At 44.0% G+C, this 22,966-nt stretch overlaps 1 protein-coding gene across 2 annotated transcripts in view; it reads left to right on the top strand.

Annotated features, from left to right (window-relative positions):
* Positions 1-22,966, top strand: part of TBC1D1 (TBC1 domain family member 1) — a 213,343-nt gene that overhangs the window by 4,114 nt on the left and 186,263 nt on the right. For both annotated transcript variants that reach the window (XM_084900527.1, XM_084900526.1), the window contains exon 2: positions 11,465-11,972. In XM_084900527.1, the coding sequence (XP_084756653.1) occupies positions 11,556-11,972 (417 nt within the window). In that variant the 5' untranslated portion in view covers positions 11,465-11,555. The remainder of the gene's footprint in view (positions 1-11,464; positions 11,973-22,966) is intronic.

Below are 22,966 nucleotides of genomic sequence, written 5' to 3'. Positions count from 1 at the left end.
TTAGAACAGTGCCTGAGACCTAGTAACACTCAAATATTACTTATTGCTATTATTTATTTGTTTACTTTATATTTTTAGAGTATAACTTTGTCATTAGTTTTAGATTACTGAGGCCAAGAAAGATTTGGGTAGAAAAACAACCCAGCTAATCCACTAGAAAGAGGAGTTTTAGAGTTATTCCTTTCTAGAGAGATTCTTATTCCATCTCTAGAGAGATGGTTTACTGAACAGTCATAAACTGACAATGTCATAAACTGACAGCGGAGTGCAGTGATGACAGCCCGGTGCGGGCCACATTGCAAGGCCTGGCGGGCTGGATTTGGCCCACGGGCCTTGTGTTTGACACATGTGCTCTAGATTGTATTTAGAGGTTAATTTTAGTTCAGGCTGTTGTTACAATAAAAGCCTAATGAGGCAGGCTGTCGAGGCTTTTTTGGCTTCTTATGCCAACTGGTCCCTTAGCCTCTCTTTCACAGAAACGTGTGTCCAAATTTCTATATCTCAAAGAATAGAAATTTGGGCATAAGACAGGTCTGGATTCAAATCCTGCCTTCACCATTTACTGGCCAGGGGACCCTTCTGTAACATGGGAGTGATAAAACATGCTTCTCAGAGTTGTAAGACTACATATATGTAATATCCAAGAATAGGCAATTAGTCAATCTAGCAAAGTAGTTAAGCCCAAGTACAAACTCTGCCCAAGAACCTGGGTTCAAAACCTGGTTCTGCCACTTGCTACGAGTATGACCTTGAGCAAGTGACTTCAGTTCTCTGTGCAGAAAATTTCTTCTAATTTTTCTTCTTTAAATTGGAGCTGCTAATGATATTATTTCATAATAGTCCTTATTCCAGCACGATAATAATAATCTTTATTGTTCAAGGTGGTTGTGAGAGCTAAATTGGATAATAGATACAAAAGTGCTATTATGTGTTAACAATTATTACTAATAGAGGAATGGATAAAGATATGGTATACACACACACACACACACACACACACACACACAATGGACTGTTACTGGGCCATAAAAGATGAAATCTAGCCATTTGTGACAACATGGGTGCACCTAGAGGGTATTATGCTAAGTGAAATATAGACAAAGACAAATACCAGATGATTTCACTTATATGTGGAATCTAAAAATGAATAAACAAACCAGAAACAAACTCATAAATACAGAGGACATTTTAAAAATATATATTTTTATTGATTGCAGAGAGGAAGGGAGAGGGAGAGAGAGATAGAAACATCAATGATGAGAGAGAATCATTGATCGGCTGCCTCCTGCATGTCCCCTACTGGGGATCAAGCCCGAAACCTGGCATGTGCCCTTGACTGTGGGGAAGCATGGAACTTCGTTGGAAACTCTGGAAGGAGGATCTTCTGAAAGGTCAGAGGCCTCTGAGGGACCTTGCTGCAGACAGCAGATTCTTCCTTGACTTTTCCAAACATGTCTGTGTCCTTGAGTGTTTTATTAGAATTTTAATGTTTAGATTTCAAGATGTCCTTGACTGAAAGACAGTACAGATACAAGTGTTTTCTCAAGGATGCTTACCCTCTAGATTAGGGGTGTCGAACTCAATCAGAGAAGGGGCCAAAATCTAAAATCCAGCCTAAATCGCGGGCCGAATGGTTTACTGAACAGTCATAAACTGACAATGTCATAAACTGACAGCGGAGTGCAGTGATGACAGCGCGGTGCGGGCCACATTGCAAGGCCTGGCGGGCTGGATTTGGCCCGCGGGCCTTGTGTTTGACACATGTGCTCTAGATTGTATTTAGAGGTTAATTTTAGTTCAGGCTGTTGTTACAATAAAAGCCTAATGAGGCAGGCTGTCGAGGCTCTTTTGGCTTCTTATGCCAACTGGTCCCTTAGCCTCTCTTTCACAGAAACGTGTGTCAAAGTAATCATTCATCCGTCATTCAGGGTCTGTCAGAAAGCCCCAGCACTTGACCAGAATTGAACCCAGGGCCCTTCAGTCCGCAGGCTGACGCTCTATCCACTGAGCCAAACCGGTTTCGGCTGGAGAACATTTTAATTGTTGCCAGACGAGAGGGGGTTTGGGGGATACTTTAAAAAAGTGAAGGCATTAAAATGTACAAATTGGTGGTTCAGAATAGTCATGGTGATGTAAAGTAAGCATAGGGAATGTAGTCAATAATATTGTAATAACTTATTGGGATGATCACTTTGTAAGGCGTCTAAATGCCTGATCACTATGTTGTACACCTGAAACTAATATAATATTGTATGCCAACTGTAACTGAAAAGTTGAAAATAATTAAATACTAAAAAAATACTAGTGTACACGGTGTCCCAAAAAATCTATATATACACTTTGAATAATTATTAATTCCAATGGGTTAAATATGAAAAGAAAGAAATATCAGTTGAGCTACCACCTGTTAAAGTGTGTATACATTTTTTTAGGGGGACAGCCTGTATATTACTATTCCTTTTAGGAGAATAAGTAACTTAGAGCAGCTATATCTGGAGGGAGGGTTATACATAATCCCTACCCACCACCCCTTTATCCTGTGCAATACAGTGGAAGAGAGTATAAGAAGTGACAGTGTAAGGACTAGCCTTAAATTGGCTCTGTTTTACATAGGAAGGAAACAAATGAAACATCATTTCTTATGTCTCAAATTAGAGAGGTGCACACTGGTGTGGAACAGTCTTCTTCTTTTTTTAATCTTTGTTGTTGAGATGATTACAGGTGTCCTTCTTTTTACCCTCCATTGTCCCCCTCCACCCCAGGCCTTCGCCACCCTACTGTCTGTGACCATAGATAATCCATATATGCTTATAAGACATCTGTTTAGTCTCTTCCCACTCCCCAACCCCTTCCTTTCTGAGAATCGTCAGTCTGTTCCATTTCCATGCCTCTGATTCTATTTTATTCTCTTAATTAGATTCCTTATTTATTTTGATTTTTAGATTTATTGATAGGTATGCATTTGTTGCTATTTTGTTCATATTTTTTATCTTCTTCCTCTTCTTAAAGAATACCTTTCAACATTTCATATAATACTAGTTTGGTGCTGATGAATTCCTTTAGCTTTTCCTGTGAAGCTTTTTATTATTCTTTTTAAAAAAATATATTTTATTGAGTTTTTACAGAGAGGAAGGGAGAGAGATAGAGAGATAGAAACGTCGATGAGAGAGAAACATCGACCAGCTGCCTCCTGCACACCTCTTACCGGGGAGGTGCCCGCAACCAATGTACATGCCCCTGACTGGAATCGAACCTGGGACTTTTCAGTCCGCAGACTGACGCTCTACCACTGAGCCAAACCGGTTTCGGCTCTTTATTATTTATTTCAGTCACTGTATGCTTAATTTCTGATTGGGCCTCCCCCCCACCCCCTTTTTTTTTTTTTTTTTTTTTTTTTTTTTTTTTTTTTTTTTAGATATTTGGAAGATTTTTGAGTAACCTTACAACCTTGGTTTTGAACTCTATATCCAGTAGTTTGCTTTCTTCCATTTCTATCATTTGTGATATGTTTCTTTGTCTCTACATTTTGGCTGTTTCCCTATGTTTGTTTTAGAGTTGCTATGGCTCCTTGAGTTGGTAGAGTGGCCTTGTGTAGTAGGTGTCCTCTAGGGCCCAGTGGCGCAGCCTCCCCAGTCACCTGAGCTGGGCCTTCTAGGTGCACCCCTTTGTGGGTTGTGAGCACAGTCTTGTAGTTCAGTGTTTCCCAACCTTCTCTCATGATGAGAATCACCTGGTGGAGTTGTTAAAACACAGATTCCTGAATCCCAACTAAGAAGTGCTAAACTAGAATTTTTGAGAACATATAGGTAAAATTGCATACCTAACTTAGTGCTCTGTATATAACATCTGTGTTAGAGCACTAGTTAAGTATACAATTTTACCTATATGTTCCCAAAAATTCTAGTTTGGCACTTCTTAGTTGGGATTCAGGAATCTGTGTTTTAACAACTCCACCAGGTGATTCTCATCATGAGAGAAGGTTGGGAAACACTGTTGTAGTTGCAACTTGATTGCTGTTTGTGTCACTGGGAGGAATTAATCCCCAGGCCAATTGGCTGTGAGGTCCACCCGTGACTATAGTGGGAGAGCTGCTGTGTAGGAGACACCCCTGTGCAGCAGGACTTGCTTCAGTGAGGCTTTGGTGCTCACTGAGTCTGCTCCTTGAGTGTGTGCTTATGGATGTGAAGAGTTGAAATCTGGTGTGATCTGACACTGACCACTGGGTACACTGGCTCTTGGGTCTCCAGGGAGATGCAAAGTCAGCCACTGCCTGGGGCCACCCAGCAGGAGCCACAGGGAGATCTGAGGATTCCTCCTCTTTGTGTTGGCCCTGATGAGGCCCAGCTGTGAAGCAAAGCAGGCTGGTGTTGGTGCTGGGTCTTGGATCTTTTATTGATAGGTTTGGGGCTCTCTGACCCAGCTGCAGCTTGTTTGATTTTAGCCTGAATAAGGACAGGCCATTTATATGCAAAGCAGCTGTAGACAGCTTGGGTGGGGTTGTAAATCAGATGAGGCAGGGTCTTAGGGAATCACTAGGATGGAGCAAACAGAAATGGCTGTCAATCAGCCCTGCAACTGGAGGACCCATCAGAGGATGTCTGGGAGAAAGCCATCCCAATATGAGTTCTTGCCCCATGCCAGACAATCCAGTTCCTCCTTGTATGTGTCTGTCTCCTCGACTCCCCCCCGCCCCCCCCCTCAAAAAAAAAAATCCTCTCTGTGGTGCTGGAGCTCAGAGGAAGCAGGACCTTGTAAGTTCAGTTCGTGGAGCTGACCTTTTAAGAGGAACAGCTGGGTCTCCAGGAGCCTCTGTGTCACTGAGCTCCAATGCACACTGGTTTTTACAGCTTGTAGTTCTTAGTGCCCTTGGAGACTTCTTTTTCCAGCTCTGGGACCCTGGACTCGGGGGCTGGTGTGGGAAACCTGACTCCTCTGGGCTCCACAGAGACAATCTCCTGATTAAAAAAGCAGCACACGTGGGTGTCAGCCCAGCCCATTCGGCGCCTCTGCACCTCCTACCAGTCTCAGTGTGTTTTCTTCTGTACTTCTCTAGTTGTAGGAATTCCTTTCAGCCAGCTTTCCAGTGGTTCTGGATGATGGTAGTTCTGTATTTTAGTTGTAATTTTGATGTGGTTGTGGGAGGCGGCGATTGCAAGCGATTACCTATGCTGCCGTCTTTAGACCATCATGGGAGCATTCTTGATGTTGAAAAGATGGGAAACCCTGGCTCTAGGAGCTCCGTATGAGGGTGAAATAGACAACTGCTCCAAAGAGACCTGGGGGTGTTTCTGGAGTGAGCAGCACAGCTCTCTGATTAGGCGACGTGCTATGTAAAAATGGACATAGTTTAGCCAAGCCAGTGGTTTTAGAATAGACTGTTCAGGTGGCAGAATAATTCTGTTCAGCCATGTGACCAACTGCTCTATCTGGGTTAAACATCTGAAAAATTAACCACTGATTTGCCAGGGGCAGGGGTGGAGCAGGGGGAGGGGAGGAAGAGAATGGGCAGCCATCTGGGGACTCCCTGCCCCAGCCTGGAGCCAGAAGCTTCCAACGCAACTCCCTTTATTCTTCTTTCTTCCCCTTCTCCCCCCAGTTCCGAGGAGGCAAGGGGGAAACCCGCAGAGGCAGCAGCATTCTCAGCCACTGGAAAGTCCCCATCCTACTCCCTGTGGTTTGCTGGCAAGGACTGGATGGGGGGCTGGGAAGAGAGAGGTTCCCAGTAGCGGCTTTCTCCTAACCCCCACCATCGCTTCTCTGGCTCCCTGATCAGTCAATCCCATCCTTCCTGCATGCACCTCCTCCACATTTATGTTCTTGACAGGAAGAGGAGAGCAGCTTTCCATCCCCACACGATGCTGAGGACATTTGGTATCATACGTTATGAAATTAGATTCCCCAGATTTTAGAGATAGACGAAAACTTGGGGATGATCCTGTTCCATTATCTTATGGTGCCCCTTCAGCACAGCCGTAGGTGAACCAGAGTGGGGATAGTGAAGGATTTAGAAAAGACAGACAAGAGAAGAAAGCTGGGTCTAGGTGGGATGCTGCTCTCTCTGATGGAGAGACAGTGCCACAGCCTGTAAGCTGAGTCTTTATTTTATAGCCAGATTCCACGAAGCAAAGGGCATGGCTGAAGTGTTCTTGCAGGTTTCGAATCTACTCAATTACATGCACCAGATCAAACTTTGTTTACTTGCTGCACCTCCCATAGCCCATATTACTTAGCCACGTGGGAGCACAGGTTTGGACCATAAGGTCAAGCTGACAGCTATAGCCTTTGGCTATAATTGTGCTGGGACCTGCAGGTGGCTTTGCCACAAGAGGATTGTGGTCCCTCATTAGTCCCAGGCTTGAACCCATCCAAACGCTGCAGCCGCTCTCCACACCTATGGGAATAAACTTGAACTTTGGAGAAGTTAAGTATCTTGCTTTCTTAACTGCACAATTGAAATAGTTTTCTTGAGGAAATTGAGGTTCTTTGCAGCACTTGGGAGGGAGTCAGGGACTTGGATTGTCCTAATTCTGTCACCAAAGTTGAACAAGTCACTTATTCTCCAGAACCCAGTTTCCTCATTTTAAATATGAGGGGTGTTTCTGAATGGCTTAAAAGGACCTTTCTACCTTCAAAATGGTATGATTCTAAGTGCAGGCTTCCTGGAATGTGTTTAGCAGGATCCATTAACAAGATTATTGGAGTTGTTTTAATGGAAAGCCTCGCTGTGTTTCGGATAGCTGCCATGTTTATGGACTGTGGAAGGTAGGAGTTGCGTAGAATACAGACGGTCTTTGTGAGTGACGGGGCATGTACACACAGGAATATAACGAGCTCACTGGGAGAGCAGATCAGACTGAGGGTATGAGGCACGAGAGGCCTCTTGGAATAGGTAGTTCAACCTGGGGCTTAAAGGTCAGAGGTTGTGTGCAAATGATGTGGGTTGAGATGGTTCAAAATCTAATGGTTTGTTAGTATTTTTTGAATAGTTCATCTGTTTCATGGAACTTTTTATTGAAAAGTAATACAAACCGTTACTTAGTCTGTTATTATGAATCTTATATCTGCAAAATCTGAATTGCTTATAAATGATTACAACTGTGTCTGAGATAGAACTTATTTGATAGTTTATAAATAGTATTAAGGCCCAGTACACTTTTTTTTTTTTAAAGAGATACTAAGAATGTGCCCCAGCTGGTTAAAAAGTGAAAACTTTAGGCCAAGGTGGGGAACCTTTTTTCTGCCAAGGGTCATCTGGATATTTATAACGTCATTCGAGGGCCATACAAAATTATCATCTTAAAAATTAGCCTGCTATATTTGGTCAAACATTTGACTAACTCACCCCTAAGGTCTTGGCAGGGCCAGAGCAAATGATTTTGGACCCCTGCTTAGTCAATTAAATAGTTTTGTCAAAGAAACTGCAAAACTGATTAATGACTATTTACCAAGTGATTTGCATTAAGTACAGAAAACTAAATAAGAAAACTAAAAGTAAGTTCTGAGATGCTGTTGCCATCATATTAATAACTGCTTCATTTACACTGATTGACAGATCTTGGGTCTACCCTTTGTAATAATTGCAGTACTTCTTTAATCATGCCTTGGGATTAGCAGTTGTCAGCAGTTGAACTTGAAACAGATTCAGTTACCGGAGTGGACACTGACTCAGACATTTAATGTTACTTTCACCTGTAGGTTAGAGAGAGGAAAAAGGTGAGAGAGACCATTGTTTGTGGGGTTATATGAACTTCAAGTCTGTTCTCATCATCAAGAGAAGCTATACTTTAAAGGAAAAGAGACAGGGAATGAAATATGTTGAAACTCTAAATTAAATAGGGGCTTATTTTTGAACTTTTGAACATTTAAAAGAAAAATACTGCTCTGAGCTATGTTCAAAGTATATTATAAAAATTCACCCAGCATATATGCATAAATATCATATAGAAAAACATGGAGTAAAAAGAAGAGACTTCTGTTCTATATAGTTCAGAAAAGGTTTTAGAAACCCCAAACCTGAAGAGTTTAAGAACCTTTCAGCTTTTTTGAGGGATACCTCTTCAAACTCTGTTTTAAAAAAAATATATATTTTATTGATTTTTTACAGAGAAGAAAGAAGGATAGAGAGTTAGAAACATCGATGAGAGAGAAACATTGATCAGCTGCCTCTTGCACACCCCCTTCTGGGGATGTGCCCGCAACCAAGGTACATGCCCTTGACCGGAATCAAACCTGGGACCTTTCAGTCCAAAGACCGACGCTCTATCCACTGAGCCTAACCAGTTTTGGCTCTTCAAACTCTTAAAGAAAAGGCGATGATTAGATACAAAGTGCAGAAGGTTGTGGTGACAGATTTCCCAAATCAACTTGCAAGAAAGAGGTGGTCCTTGCTTGACCTATGACTTAAACGAGTGTTGGAATTAATTTAGAGGGCAAGAGTAGGAATCATTGGGAGATGATTCTGCATGTGTCTCATGTTTCTACATGTGTCACATGTTGTGAGCAGAAGCACGACCTGCCTTTGTTCTGAAGTAACTTTCCAGTCTTTTTTTTTTTTTTTTTTTTTTTTTAAATAGCAATCAGCCATGGAAGACAGACTTAGTGTCTCCCTCTGGAGTAAAGGGCAGACATGCTTACTGCCCATTATAAAATATTTGGGCTCCCATAGCTCCGGTAACCCAGTGTGGATGCAGGAGTTGCCTGGCCCATGGGAATTGTGGGTTAGGGAACTAACACACATATGACTCTCTCTGGCTGCTGTTGCTCTGAGTGATACTTGTCCTTTGTCTCAAACCCAGGAGTCTCATGTCTCCTACCAGAAGGCTAATTGGCAGCTAACTGTTAACATCTCAGAACCTTTACCATTTGTGGCAGGAGTTGTGTTCCTGGGAGGGAAGAATAGTAAGCACTATGGCACAGTGGCATGAGAAATCACCTCTCCCATGGGGAACCATAACTAGTTCTCTGTCTTCAGAGCCAAAAGGTCCATGAAGGAGGGTGCTAGAGGAGAGCATATAGTTGGACCATATTCCAAAGAGACCTTATATACCATGTAGAAGACTTTAGATGTTATGGGGCAATTATTAAGAAATTTTTAGCAGAGGAATGACATGATCAATTTTGTGTGTTTGTTAAATTACTCTAGGATGGATTGAAGGTTGGGGCTCTTTTACTCCAGTTGAGAAAAGATAAGACATATTTAAATGTAGAGCCAGTTCAAAAGGAGTGGTAGGTAAAGAAGGGATCTGAATGATTTATCTTAGTCTATAAGGGCATACTGTAGAGTGGGTGGTTTATAAACAACAGAAATTTATTTCTCACAGTTCTGGAGGCTGGGAAGTTCAAGATCAAGGTGCTGGCAGATTCGGTGTCTGGTGATGGCCCATTCCTGGTTCATGCCATCTTTTTTTCTGTACCCCTACTTGGTAGAAGGGACAAAAGAGCTGTCTGGGTCTCTGTTATAAGGGCACTAATTCCATTCATGGGGGTACTGCCCTTATGATCTAATCACCACAGAAAGGCCCAACCTTTAGGATTTCAACGTATGAGTTTGGGGAGAGGATAGCATTGACTCCTTGGCTGTGGCTTAGGAGTTTTTTAAGATAATCATATCCAATAAACATGGATGCTGGACACAGGATATAACTTATAGGAAGGAAGAGAAGTTTTGGGAAGGAGAAAGGGGAGAGGAAAGACTGAGTTAGTTTTAAAATAACTAAGTTGAGACTGAGGTGCCTACAGGCTACCCAGATGGAACTATTTACTGGCTTGTACTGATCTGGAATTCTTTGAGGTTCAATGGGGGATGAACACTGGGAATCCTCAGGGTGTGTTCAGTAGATGCATTTTGTACAGCACTCAAGAGGAGAGGTTGAGAATGCGGTGTAGGCTCTCACTCCACCTGTGACAAATGACTCAGGCTCTCTAAGCCTCAGTTTCCTAGGTCGTAAAAGTGGCAATAATAGTAGTCTCTCACTCATTGAGACTAGGATCGGAGGTGAAGGGTGTTATGAAGATGAAATAACACATGCAGAGCGCCAGTACTTAATAAATAAATTGTTAATAGCAGTAGCAGCAGCAGGATTATTGGAATGTGGTTGTCGACACCAAGATATTAGGTGCCAACAACCAAGAGAATTCAGGTCAAATGAGAGAAACCAGGAAAGTCATCACAAAATCTGGAAAGAAGAAACCCAGGGAGGTTAAGAGAGAGAACCACAACTTTTAAGTAGGAAGGGGAGTGGTCAACATTGAGAAACTCACCAGAAAGGACAAGACAGTTACGAACTAAAAAGCTCCCTTTGGATTTCACAACCAGAGTATGTGGGTGACCTTACCAGGAGCAATTGCTCCTTGGTGCTCCTAGACACAGTCCAGGTTGTGGATGGACACTGGGAAGTGGAGACCGTGTAGATTTCATCTTGAAGAAATTTGTGCAGAGAAGGATGGGTTGTGACTGGGGGAGGTTTGAGGTCAAGGGGAAACATCTTTATTTTTAGGATGGAAGAGTCTTCATTCACTACTTTAACATATTTATTGAACCTATTCTGAGTCAGGCTCTGTGCCAGGCACCAGGGATAGAATGGTGAAACAGATAGATGTGACCCCTGTCTTTATGAGTTCCTCCTCAGCACGTGGGTACATGCTCAGGAAATACACGGGAGAATGACTGTCCAGGGGCAAATGAGTAGAGAATAGGGCTTGAGGTGCTGTAGAGGCTTACATGAATGAAACAAAATGCTATTTATGACAGTGTTTGGAATATAATGGCCACCAGTACCTGTTATTAGAATTTGAGTTTGTGATTCAGAATCTCTGAACTATGCCAGGGAGAGACTTTTATATTTTAAGTAGTATCATAAGCAGTAGATAAGGTGTTTAAACTGGTCTGGTTCAACAGACTATGATAATGGATAGCTGATATATATATTTTTTCTTTTGTGAGATGTTACCAGGACTGAATATGATTATCTTAAAAAACAAAACAAAACTCCTTGGAGCATATGTTAAATAACATGACAGGGTTTCAGGCTGTCCTGGGAGCGTTATGTTGCTTTTCACAGTGCCTGCCTTTGTGGGCTCTGTGAAGCTTAACTTTTATAGGAGTTTACAGTAGGATCTTTGTAACCCGCCGTCCGTGTAACATTTAGGGCACCTTCAGATTTTATATGAAATGCAATCTTAAGAATGCTCTGTCTCCACAGAGCAGCGTATTTGAACAAATATCCATTTCTTCCTATGTTTGGGGTTCAGGCTTTTAACACTGAATTTGTTGGGGTGACATTGGATAATAAAATTATATAGGTTTGAGGTGTACAACTCTATACAATGCACCAACTGTATATTGTTTTGTGGGTTCACCAGCCCACGTTGGGTTTTAAGTTCTTCTGAAATAGTAGTAATCACTCTTTGAAAGTAGCTTTTGCTGCGACTTCATTAAATTCGAATGCCTCTGTTTCTCCCCCAGGCTTCTGCACCAGGAGCAGGCCAATTAGGTTGCTGGGTCTGCCATCACGAAGCGTGGGAACGTGTTGCTGAGTTTCCAGACCTTTCCCAAGATGGAACCAATCACATTCACGGCGAGGAAGCACCCGTTCCCTAACGAGGCCTGGGTGGCCTTCAGCCTCCAGCTGGTGGGCTCCTTGCCCGTGCATTCCCTGACCACCATGCCCATGCTGCCCTGGGTCGTGGCAGAGGTGCGCCGGCTCAGCGGGCAGTCCTCCAAAAGGGAACCCGGTACCAAGCAAGTCCGGCTTTGTGTCTCGCCCTCCGGACTGAGGTGTGAACCCGAGCCAGAGAAAACGCAGCAGTGGGATCCGCTGATCTGTTCCAGCATCTTCGAGTGTAAGCCTCAGCACGCTCACAAACTGATCCACAACAGCCACGACCCCAGCTACTTCGCCTGTCTGATTAAGGACGATGCGGCCAGTAGGCGGAGTATCTGCTACGTGTTCAAAGCTGATGACCAAACAAAAGTAAGTGGAGGTGGGCATCAGAGCTGTTAAGGTGTGGCAGGATGGCTTTCACTGTACGGGAGCCTAGACATTCATTTTATGTATACTGGCGTTCCAGATAATGCTGCAGTTATATGCGTAGTACTTCATTGGAGTTTTCGTGTATGGGGGTAGTTTCTTTATAGTATTGGAGAACACTTTATATCAGATGTTGGAAATGATACGTTTATGAGGTAACAAATGCCAAAGAGAAATCTGCCTAAATTTATCAATGAGTGCTGAACTTTTGGGATTGAGATCATTGAAGAAGTGTGTTCTAAAGCTGAGCTACTCAAACGAAAACATGCGTGTGAATCGCCTGGGATCCTGGTAAAGGGCAAAGGCTGATTCAGTAGGTCCATGGTGGCGCCTGAGACTACATTTCTCGCCCATGGCCAGGTGATGCTGAGTGGCTGCTCTGCAGGTTGGCTTTGAGTAGCCAAGTTCTAGATTAGTGAGCTCCCCATTTTTTATGTTGTTAAAAACATATATCCTATCTAATAAAGACACAATATGCAAATTGACCGTAGCTCTGTGACAAAGACGGCGGCACCCACAGCCAATAAGGAGGGAATATGCAAATTGACGTGATAAGGCGAGAGGCAGAAGGTGGTTCTAGCCCGAGTGAAGGTGAAAGGTGGCTCCGAGTGGGAGCAAAGGCGGTGCTGGCAGCCAGGGGCAGGAAGGCCTATTCTTGCACGAATCTTCATGGATCAGGCCTCTAGTTTACTTATGAATTGTGTGAGAACATTACTGGCCAGTTTCCCAAGGCATGATGCTCACTTAGGCAAGGACCACAAGGATAGTGGATATGAATCTTAAGTTTTGATACTTCCAGAGTGGGTGTTTTGTTGTCGTTTTGTCTTGAAAAAAAAAAACAGTTCTACCATTTTCCTGTTCTTTCGTGCTTCCGTTGTTGTTGGTATGTTTTGCCATTCTGTGTAAAACTCGTTTCATGCCCATCCTGTGAGGGTTACTTCAGAAAATGCTGAAAATATAATCCCTATAGCCACTTTCTCAGGTGGGCCCAGGTCAGCTACAACTTGGTACAGACACTGGAAAGCAAACAGGTGAGGGCCCCGGTGAGCCGAGGGCCCTATGTGCTGTCTGCCACAGGCATCAGTGCGGGTGCCAGTATCAATCCACCCGGTCAATGTCAGTGAATGGAAACAGCACTGTTCAGGGGTCTCCCTGCATCCCATGGGGTGTTTTGCTTATCTTCTAGGATGCACAGAGCTCATTTGGAAATTCATGTTTTTGGAGAATAAGTGGATTTGTGGAGATTCACTTTTGTTTGATCATTCCTTGGTTCTTTTACTCATTCATTCAGTGATTGCTGCTCCAAATACCATGGGAGAGGATATTAGTACAGGCTAGAAGGAAGGCAGACGCCTCAACAGGTAAATGCCATGTGGTTGTGGTGTGATGGGGAAGACAGAGAACGGAGCCTACCACAGCAGAGTGTCAGGAAGTGTTTTTGCAATAAAGGCTAATCTGGAGCTTAAACCCTCTATTTCCCCCTTGAAAATGGATATCTTCTTATGGTAAGTAATTTCATGTTATTATTCATGCGTCTCAAACCGGTAGGGCGGCATCCTGGTTCGGAGGTTCCTGGATTCCAGTTGTCCACTAAGAGTCAGTGAATCAGGAGGCTTTGGCTAGAAATAAATGAAAAAAGATTTATTCAAGGTCTTAAGGCTTGCAGACCAGAAACACTCCTAGGCAGTACCTACAGTGTTCTGCAGAAGAAAGAAAAATGGGGGCCCTTATGGTAAAAAGTATGTTCTTGAGAAGAATCAGTCGTATATGCCTGGCCTCTGCATTGGGCTGTGAGGCTCAGTCTTTAGAGGGTTGGTGGTCTAGGTACTGCTGTCAGCAGTCTGAGTGCATGACCATGCTTTCCTTAGACCAGTGGTCAGCAAACTCATTAGTCAACCCAGTGTCAAAACATGGCTGGAGAGCTGCAGTTTGCTGACCACTGCCTTAGACCTTCAGGGGCAATCAGAGGATTGTCTGGAGGTCTGTACCTTCAGGCATTGACACAGGGCTGAAGAGTTCAAAAGTTTTAGTTTCCAGGCTAGTTAAAACAAGAGGAGAAGCTTAACTGGGGTGACTCCACTTCATTTCCTTAGTCCTGTTTGCGGCTTATAAACTACCTGGCCTCAGGCACTGAGCCTGTTTCCTCATCTGTAAAACGGGGATAATTACAGTCTCCAGCTCATAGAGTTGCCTCGAGGATTAAATGAGTAGAACAGGATCTGAAGCTTACTAAGCATATTTGGCTCTAAAACAGTTTTCCTCAAAGAAAGTTTTATTGGAAGCCAATTAGAGGCTAATTTAATTTCAAGTCCCCCGGTCACAGAAAAAAGGAGATCAAGATGAGGCCTTCCGCTTTCAGGGTGAGATCCTGGTCATCTTTAAAAAAAAAACTTAAGCAAGCTTTTATAAACTAGACACTTACAGAGCTGCATAAATAAACTTAATGGTTTCTGCTATTTGGGCCGATTCCAGGAGGAAAATGAGAGGATGGAACAGCCTGTGCTCCAGGCCAGCTCTATATAAGGAGTGAGTTTCCTCTGGGAGAGAATAGCTGTTCAGCACTTTACACTTTTGACATTTTCCCCCAAATCTTTCAGAGCCATCTAAGAATAGGGCTTCTGGCCAGTCATTCAGACACCTGACAGGAAGAAGAGATTCATAACTCAATTTGTAATTGGGGCTTCCAGTCTTGCCCAAAAGCAGAGAATTGACCTTACCCCTACGTATTCTAAAAAGCATGGCAGAAGTATGAATTAGTTCCTAAATTATGTTTGGCTTGTGTACAATATTTTGCAAATACAAATTGTCAGTACTTGGCGTAATACATTGCTGTCATCCTGCTCATTTTATAAAAAGGGTAATTTGTAACATCGGTACTTCAATCAGTGCTTCTGTTGTTGGGAACGGAATGCTACACGAAACTGGCCGTGTTTCTAACAGGTGCCATATTTCTTATGATCTTGGGATATCCCTGACATGGTATCTCATAACAGAGGGTTATCTGGAGGGTTATCTTATAACAGAGGGTTATATGTTCACCTGTGTCATAATTTCTCCGGACTATTTGTAGCATTTGCTCAGTGAATAATTCTCCAGGTTAATACCTCTTCTAAGTGGGTGAGGTCAGCATCAACTGTGTTTGTCAGAGGAGGTATATGCATCAACTGCCAGGGTCATGAACACAAAACTACTGTTTGAGAGGAAACTCGTTGATTAGAATTTCAGTTAATTTTCTGAGGGATGTCTAAGGAGAAGAGGCACATAAAGGAATAATTTCATAAGCACAGCATGAGATTGTGTTTCCTATTGGGTGTTCCATAGGATGTACTCAAGGTGTTCTCAGAGAAAGGCTTCCATGATCAAAATGCATTGGGGCAGCATCTCAGACTCTTTAAAAAATATATATATATATTTTTATTGATTTTTTTTTTTTTTACAGAGAGGAAGGGAGAGGGATAGAGAGTTAGAAACATCGATGATGGAGAAACATCGATTAGCCATCTCCTGCACACCCCCTACTGGGGATGTGCCACAACCAAGGTACATGCTCTTGATTAGAATCGAACCTGGGACCCTTCAGTCCGTAGGTTGACGCTCTATCCACTGAGCCAAACCAGTTAGGGCCGTCTCAGACTTTTTAATCTGAGGACCTCTTTCCACTCTTAGAAATTACTGAGGACCCAAAAAGCATTAATTTATGCGGGTTACATCTATTAATAACACAATTTTAGACATTAGAACTGAGAAGTTATACAGGCATGAATTTATTTAAAATTTACTTAATTATTAAATTAGATTTTTATTTTAGCTATTATATGTAATTAAGAATTTATTTAATCATTTGATTATTAAAATTATTTAAAAATAAATTCTTACATGCTAGCATGAATACTATTTTTGTGAAACAACAAAACAAAACTATATTTTCCAAAACAATTTAGTGATGAGAGGCATCGTTTTGTTGGCAGTGATAATGGCACCGGTGTTAGGCTGGTGGAGTCAGATCCGACTTCGGTTCCGCACCTTGGTACCTGAGTTCTGGCTAAGAAAGAATTCAAAGTCAAGACTCAAACTATAAGCGAAACTTTATTTAGAAAGACACAGGGGTGGAGGAGTGAGTCATAAAAGAAATGGGCTTAGGAAACAAGCTATAGAGGCAAAGAAGGGGCCCTTGGAGCTTAGGAAAGAGAAGGGTAAAGGTAACACACTTGGGGGGAATGGGAGGGGCGGGGAGGGCACTGGCATACTCCAAAGAGGAAGAGTGCACAGGGTTCTCTGTCCTAGGGCTTTTCAGGGTGGGAATTTTAGAGGAGGTTTCAGGGGAGGATCTTAATAGAATATTCATCCGGTTTCCAGGTGTGTCCTTCCAGGGCCGTGGTCTCCACTGATTGGTCGGTCCCAGGGAAGGGAGTCATTGGTCACTGCAGCTGGTCTCTGCCATGGCATTGCTAATCTGGTTTTGCTGCTTGTCTGGGCCTGGAGCTGAAACACAACCGAGGCCTAGATGTTATCTCTGGGGGTTAATGCTCAGGAAGTGGTTGTCCAGGGGCCACTCTTTGGCCCCTTGTTTCTCCTCCAAGGGGGTCTACCACGTGACTAGCAACGTGCCAGGGGAGGAAAGCTCAGGGGAGGGTCGGAACTGCATGACCAGTGACGGGCTAGGGGAGGAAAGAAGACTCTGGGGGCAAGGTATTTGTTTTCCCAGTTGCCAGGCACCCAGGATTTTCTGTCCCGGTGACCTGTACCTGGCCTGTCATCCTTGTGTTGTGGAAATAGGATTCTTCCATGGAGTTGAAGGAACAGCATGTCGGTGACCCAGGCATGGGAGGATATGAGCAACTGTGGTAAGGTTTATGGGAGCAAAAGCCAAGGACGGCCTGCCTCCAGGTGTCCAGTGCCTCATCCACGACCAGGCGGCTCGGCTCCATGTCTCTGTGGGAGAAGCCTAGCCTCTGGGGCAGCAAGCACGCACTTGTCCTCGCCAAGCCCAGGAGGCCCAGGGCCCAGACATGCTGTGCCATTCCCGGGCGTTGGCACCTGAAGCTCTGATAGCCTAGCTTAGTCTCTGTCCCCCATATGGCTAGCATAGTCTCTAGTTTTCTCTCCTCCCCTCCCCTCCCCTCCCCTCCCCTCCCCTCCTCTCCCCTATCTGGCTAGCGTAGTCTCTAGTTTTCTCTCCTCTCCTCTCCTCTCCTCTCCTCTCCTCTCCTCTCCTCTCCTCTCCTCTCCTCTCCTCTCCTCTCCTCTCCTCCCCTCCCCTCCCCTCCCCTCCCCTCCCCTCCCCTCCCCTCCCCTCCCCTCCCCTCCCCTCCCCTCCCCTCCCCTCCCCTCCCCTTCTTTCTTTCTTTCTTTTTAAAATATATATTATTGATTTTTTACAGAGAGGAAGGGAGAGGGATAGAGAGTTAGAAACATCGATGAGAGAGAATCTCGATCAGCTGCCTCCTGTACACCCCCTCCTACTGGGGATGTGCCCGCAACCAAGGTACATGCCCTTGACCAGAATCGAACCAGGACCTTTCAGTCCGCAGGCTGATGCTCTATCCACTGAGCCAAACCGGTTTCGGCTAGTCTCTATTTTCATCCAGGGGTGCTGCGCGTTGGTTGGACCGTGGGCCCGAGTGGCTGCCATACCCGGGCCTGCACTGCTGCTGTGGAGAGAGAGCATGCGAGGGAACTAAGGAATGAACAAATCGGGAGCCTTTGTTAAGCTTCGTTTATGTCTTCTTGGGTTTGGGCAGGGGTAAGCTTGCTTTTGAACAAGTCAATCTCTTTCCTGGCTCTTTTCTGGCTTGTGTTGCGCCCTCCCCCTGCACCATTTTGGTTCTAATCCAGATAAAGGAATTTCCCTGTTGTTTTCTCCCTACCTCCCTATCCCCAATCCTGGCCACTAACCCACCTGTTGTCCCCAGGGAGATGAGAAAGCTGGCTCTTCCTGGCTCCTGCAGAGGACATAGCTGTCCCCTGGGAAGACTGTGAATGCCACAGCTTCCTAGCAGATCAGGCTTAATGTTTGATTCCGTTTGCTCCCTTTCTTTACTAATAACTGACTAGTGCCGAAACCGGTTTGGCTCAGTAGATAGAGCATCGGCCTGTGGACTGAAAGGTCCCAGTTTCGATTCCGGTCAAGGGCATGTACCTTGGTTGCGGGCACATCCCCAGTAGGGGGTGTGCAGGAGGCAGCTGATCGATGATTCTCTCTCATCGATGTTTCTAACTCTCTATTCCTCTCTCTTCCTCTCTGTAAAAAAAATCAATAAGATATATTTAAAATTTTTTAAAAAATTAAAAAAAATAACTGATTAGTGACCTACGCTCACACTTGCTCTGCTCGTGCCTGTCTAACTGCCTACCACCATTTTCCTTTTTGGAGGCCATCGCTCTTTATAGATCAATAGACAACTACTGGATTCTCAGCAGCTGCTACATCCTTTGGGACAGGTTGTTTTGGCTGAGTGTATGAGTAAGTTTGGCATCCCACGGATACATAGTAGGGAAATGGAGAAGTATTTTATAGCCCTTTTAGAAAATTGTGGCTATTTTTCTTTGGCACTTGTCTCAAAACTTGACGAGTGGTAGTTTCGGAAAGGTTTGTTACAATTTGAATTCTGCAGCCATATCTAAGTGTTACCAGAGGAGACAGGTTCTCTCTCGAAAGTACTTTTTGTTATTTTAAACTCCTTAGTCTCTCTTGTGCTTCAGTGAATCTTTTAAGCATGTGATGGAAACTAAAGTTTTGCTACCTTGAAATGGCCTTTCGGAGATATTTGTTTTAAGCTGTTTATTAAGAAACAATATCCAGGAAAAACCTTTGACACTCCCTGCTTTGCTGCCTAAGAGATTCAGACGGAAAAACCTATTTCAGGGAGGAGAGCTTGAGATGTCACCTTTGCCTAAGTTGAGTTATGTGTGATAAACAAGAGGGCTTCAGGCAGGGGCCTGTCAGCTAGATACCACTGTGTCCCATTGTTTCTGAGTTGCTAAGCAAGAATTTTCCTGCCATGTATGTTTGGCTCTTTGGCAACTAACTGTAACTCACTCATTCTCACTTCTTGAATCTAATACACGGCCCCCTTTCTCCTTTGTCCAAAAAATGTCATCTATACCTAGGGATGCCTCACTGTTTTTGGAATTTTCATGCTTCTGTGATTCCCCAGGTGCATGTGTGCTGTCAGGGGGGTGCTCTCTAGTCCCCGCTGATTGCTGGTGGAAACGGGGTTCTTGGGTTGTCACGAGAAAATGAATTTTCCGAGACTCTCACGGGAGAATGAGTGATATTTATTTTTGTGGGATTAGCCCCCCGAGTTTCCCTCTGCCCTGCCAAGGACGAAGTCCAGCTGTGCCTTCAGCAGAGCTAGGATTAAAGCCGATGCCTAACGTTTCCGTTTCCCTATTTGCATGGTCTCATCAAGCATCAGGCTGGTTTAGTCTGTGCTCTCAGCTGTAGTCCTAAAGTCCACTCATTGCATGTGGGGTCCACAGGGACACATGGCTATGGAGGGGCCACAGGCAGGAGCAAAGCCAGAGGAACGAGAGTGCCGCATGAACCAAAAGCGTGAGAATTCCTTTGTCTGGGGCAGTGGTCGGCCAACTGCAGCTTGCGAGCCATGGTTTGCCGCTCTGCTGACTAATGAGTTTGCCGACCACTGGGATAGGGGCTTAATTACAACAATAGCTTGTAATTATTGGAATCGAGAGTCTAGGTCAGTGGTCGGCAAACTCATTAGTCAACAGTGCGGCAAACCTCGGCTTGCAAGCAGCATGTGGCTCGCGAGCCTCAGATTGTCGATCATTGGTCTGGGGGATTATGTATTCCCAAATTTTCATGGGCTTTCAGTGGCCCCACCTCCTTCAGCCAGATATCTTTAGGTTAGACAGACGGGCATATTCTCTTATGTCGCCCCAGATTTCCTGTACATACGTCCATCTCCCCTTTATCCAGGTCTCTCCCCAGGGATCTGCAGGGAATGGACTGGTGGGTCCCTGGGGAGTGTGATATTGCAGCTTCTGCTGAAGCTGCCCAGGTGGCCATGCTTATAATGTTGGGCCTCCCTTTTGCTCCTTTCCTAGTATTAATAACTAGCTAATTACAACTTTAACAAGACATTTAACTAGACATTTTAATTTCTCTTGTTAATCTGTCTTTGTTAATTTGATAATTAGCTGAGGTGAAAAAAATCAGAAGGTGGGAGAAAAAATATTATTTTTTTTAGCCCCCCCCTTACATCATGTATTGGCTATTAGGAAATATTGGTTCACTAAATTATGCAGACCATACTCTGAGAACCGCTGTGCTAGAGAAACACTGTATTTTCTACTTCACTCTTAAAAAAAAAAAAAAAAAATCTATCTATCTATCTATCTATCTATCTATCTATCTATATATATATATATATATATCTTTACTGATTTCAGAGAGGAAGGGAGAGGAAGAGAGAGATAGAGACATCCATGATGAGAGAGAATCATGGATCGGCTGCCTCCTGCAAATCTGGGGCTCGAGCCCAAAACCCAGGCACGTGCCCTTGACTGGAATCGAACCTGGGACCTTTCAGTTCGCAGGCCAACACTCTATCCACTGAGCCAAACTGGCAAGGGCTCTACTTCACTCTTGAATTGTACATTAGTCCGTTAAATCCTCAGATTTATTGGACCAGAGATTACATTTTCTCCTAAAACCCAAGAACCTTCCTCAGAACACATGGCCTAAGGTTCTGGGTTGAAGTGTAGTTTGAGTTTAGGTCTATGGTAGGAAATAATATCTACTCTGAAAAGCAGATGGTTGCATGGGAGACCCAGACTAGGTCTGTCCCCCATCACATAACAAAGAAACCAAGAGTTTCCGCCCAGACTCAACCCTAGAAATAACAAAGTCTAAGAAAATGGTCTAGAGATTCTTCCCTTCTCCGGTTCTTCAGCTTTGACTAGTCTATGAAAACCTGAACTCAGAAGAATATTGGATTGGCCACCACTTTAGCTCACTCACAGGAGTACGGTCCATGGAGGGGACCTGTGGGTTAGTGTGTGGTGAAGGGAGGGGGCAATATGTGGTGAGGGTCAGAGGCTGGGTACAGGAGAGCAGTTTTTAAAAAAATATATATTTTATTGATTTTTTACAGAGAGGAAGGGAGAGGGATAGAGAGCTAGAAACGTCGATGAGAGAGAAACATCGACCAGCCACCTCCTGCACCCCCCTCACTGGGGATGTTCCCGCAACCAATGTACATGCCCTTGACTGGAATCGAACCTGGGACCCTTCAGTCCGCAGACCTATGCTCTATCCACTGAGCCAAACCGGTTTTGGCACATGAGAGCAGTTTTGTTATAAGTGCCCACTGTTTTCTAAATGACTTTCCTTTTCTTACCTGACATTGGTCATGGCTTTTCAAACCCTATCCCTGTCTTTATTCCCATTCTGATGATTCAGCATCCAGTCTGGCATCCAGCGTGGGCGCTTCATAACCGGGATGGGATAGATGTCATTTTCGCAGCGGTGCACCGGGCTTCCCCCTCTCCGTCCTGCCTAAGAGAATTTTGCACTTGCTCAAAGCTTGCTGGCCTGATCCCCTCTCTTCCAAAGAGGAAGTGTGATCTCTTGCTGGAAAAGAAGCTGGAAGGATCTCCATGATAAAGTGCTAACATATTAGGGATGAGGAGGGTAGGGAAAAGCGAGGGAAAAGAACTAAGGCTAGGTTAGGGAAGCCAGAGTGACTCCATGGGAAGTAGAAACCTCCTTAGAGAAGAGGCTTTAGGCCAAAACTGATTTGGCTCAGTGGATAGAGCATCGGCCTGCAGACTGAAAGGTCCCAGGTTTGATTCTGGTCAAAGGCATGTACCTTGGTTGCAGGGGTGTGTGTAAGAGGCAGCTGATCGATGATTCTCTCTCATTGATATTTCTAACTATCCCTTTCTCTTCCTATCTGTAAAAAATCAATAAAAAGAAGAAGCTTTAATAAATGTCGCAAGGAAGATGTATTGTATTTGAGAAAATGTCAATGTTCCTTGAATGAATAAGTTTCCTTTTCTAGGATTGTTGGCAGCCAAACTGCATTACTTGAAGGTGACATAGGCTTGAGACTAAACCTGGTGGTTTCCTTACTGCTAATTTTAAGACTACTTAACTCTTTGTAGACTTAAGAGCATACATGTTTCCTTTTAATATTCCAGTGTAGAACCAGTGCATTCTCCCCACCTCCCCTTAAATATACATATTTTATTGATTTCAGAGAGGAAGGGAGAATGAAAGAGAGAGAGAGAGAGAAATATCAGTGATAAGAGAGAATCATTGATTGGCTGCCTCCTGCACGCCTCCACTGGGGATATGGCCTGCAACCTGGGCATGTGCCCTCAACTGGAATCGAACCCAGGGCCTTTCAGTCCACAGGCTGACGCTCTATCCACTGAGCCAAACCGACTAGGGCGAACCAGTGCGTTCTTACACGAGGCCCTTAAGTATGTCATGTCGTCTTTCTCAGCAACTGCACCGGCCTCTCTGGATTTGGTTACATTTTTTATTAAACAAAAAGCTGGCCTAAGGTTATTTCCCCATGATTAACAGAATTAATACTTCAGTCCCCTACTAATACATAAAAAGCAGAGTTGCTTTGGCTGAGTCTTATGACTTAAAAATTGCTTGGAATTTAACTTGTAGATTGTAGCTTTGTTTCAGTTGCGTTTTACCCAATACTGATTTGTCTTTAATATTTCTCCATCTGCTTGGAATTTTAAGTTAGTGACTTAAAATATGTTCCACTTATTTTAGGAATTTCAGCGGAGTCTGGCTTCAGTTGGGTCTCTTACTCAGCTGTTATATTTGCCGGCTCATTACTTTCTTTCTTTGCTGAAGTGAAATCGAGATTATAACAGTGAGCTGAGGTGTTTTGTCCTGGAGGATGATGATTCTGAAGAACCCAGTATTATTTTTAAGATCTTTTTAT

Source organism: Pipistrellus hanaki (assembly GCF_964339955.1).
Source record: "Pipistrellus hanaki genome assembly, chromosome: 1".
NCBI classification, from domain to species: Eukaryota; Metazoa; Chordata; class Mammalia; order Chiroptera; family Vespertilionidae; genus Pipistrellus; species Pipistrellus hanaki.
The sequence above is the reverse complement of the archived record's forward strand: the minus strand, read 5'-3'. Positions and strand labels throughout refer to the sequence as shown.